Source organism: Frankliniella occidentalis, unplaced genomic scaffold (genome assembly GCF_000697945.3).
Source record: "Frankliniella occidentalis isolate FOCC.00 unplaced genomic scaffold, Focc_3.1 Scaffold586, whole genome shotgun sequence".
NCBI classification, from domain to species: domain Eukaryota; kingdom Metazoa; phylum Arthropoda; class Insecta; order Thysanoptera; family Thripidae; genus Frankliniella; species Frankliniella occidentalis.
In genome coordinates, this window is record NW_026267702.1 from 9,538 (window position 1) to 10,977 (window position 1,440).

Genomic DNA, 1,440 nt, shown 5'->3' on the forward strand with positions numbered 1-1,440 from the left:
ATTTCTCTTTACCAATCTTTTTCAGAAAAAGCCAGTACGGTTAATAAAGGCCGCTTCTGCCTTGGAAAAGTTATTAGTTCTCTTTGATACTACTCTTCACGTTCTCAATATTAATGACTTGGAGCCAATCGGATCAAGATTGAAGAGTGTTCAAACCTTTTGTGTGAACGAAAACCCTAAAAGTAGTGATCCCTTTCTTGTGCAGGTGAAATAAATACAGAAAAATTTCTTGATTGTTTCACCAAAGTCAAGTGTACCAAATTAGAGGATGCCTCTGTTTTGTTTAGATATGTGTTGCACCAGTATCCAAAGGGCAGGTAGCTATTTACAATGTTACTCCAGATGACAAGATCAATCATACCAACTCTTTTAATTTACAAGAGCCAGTAAAATGCCTAAGTGCAGATTGTGGAATTATATGTGCTGCTTTGCGTGACAAGGACATAATTCTTGACTGTGATCAGGGGCACGTTCAAGATTTATTCCCATTTGACAAAGATGGGTTCACTCCATACCTGTGTAGAGTTGCAAAGGTAATTTGATTCAGTTGTATCTTTGGTTTGTTTGCATTCTGAGCTCTTGCTATTCAGATGCTCAATGTATGTAGTGGACAGTATCTCTAAACATTTGTTTGTTTCTATATGCAGGCAGAATTTCTGCTTAGTGGACCAGATGGCTTGGGGATTTTTGTTTGCTCAGCAGGAACATCAAATCGACCACCCCTGCAATGGTCTTATCCACTAACTTCACTCACTTTTCACCATCCATATATCCTGGGAGAAAGTAATGAAATTATCATGGTTCATAGGTAATCTGAATCTATACATTTAGTAAATGCTCATATAGAAGTTATGTTTGGGTTAAGTTCACAATTTTATTTATCTGACTCATTTATTATTGTTTTTTTTTTTTTTTGCTGTATTGTTGACCAGCAGCAGAAACAGGCTATACCATTTCTAGGGGGTCAAATTATTGGAAACTATGACGGCCACATATATGTTTGCTCCCAGACGAGCCTGAATGCTCTGGTACCAGTTCCTTGGGAGAAGCAAGTGGAGGTAAGAAAACTTTATTTACTCACATTATGTTATTTATAAATGTTAGCTGCATTCGAAATTTACGACATTCGTTATTCCAGGCACTTCTGGTTGATGAACATGTTGACGAAGCTCTTTCTCTTCTCGAAAAAGTTGGACACCCAGGCCGACAGAGTGGTCAGATTGATCCTTTAAAGAGAAGATGTAAGCAGCAGGCAGCTTGTATCTATTTTTCTCGGTCAGATCTAGAGATTGCTCTTGACCTTTTCTTAGACTTAGAAATTGATGAGAGAGAACTTATCTCAATATTTCCTGGGATAATGCCATCAGCAACTGGTTAGTTATAATGTTTAGAGTTTTTTTCATACGTACCCACCTATATCTATCTATCTATAATTAAAAA

At 37.2% G+C, this 1,440-nt stretch overlaps 1 protein-coding gene across 1 annotated transcript in view; it reads left to right on the forward strand.

Moving 5' to 3' along the window:
* The first annotated feature begins 849 nt into the window (after positions 1-849).
* LOC113211998 (transforming growth factor-beta receptor-associated protein 1) overlaps positions 850-1,440 on the forward strand; it is a 2,474-nt gene continuing 1,883 nt past the window's right edge. Inside the window, exons 1-2 of the mRNA XM_052275366.1 lie at positions 850-1,058; positions 1,139-1,373. Coding sequence (XP_052131326.1) covers positions 852-1,058; positions 1,139-1,373 — 442 coding nt within the window. The 5' untranslated portion in view covers positions 850-851. The remainder of the gene's footprint in view (positions 1,059-1,138; positions 1,374-1,440) is intronic.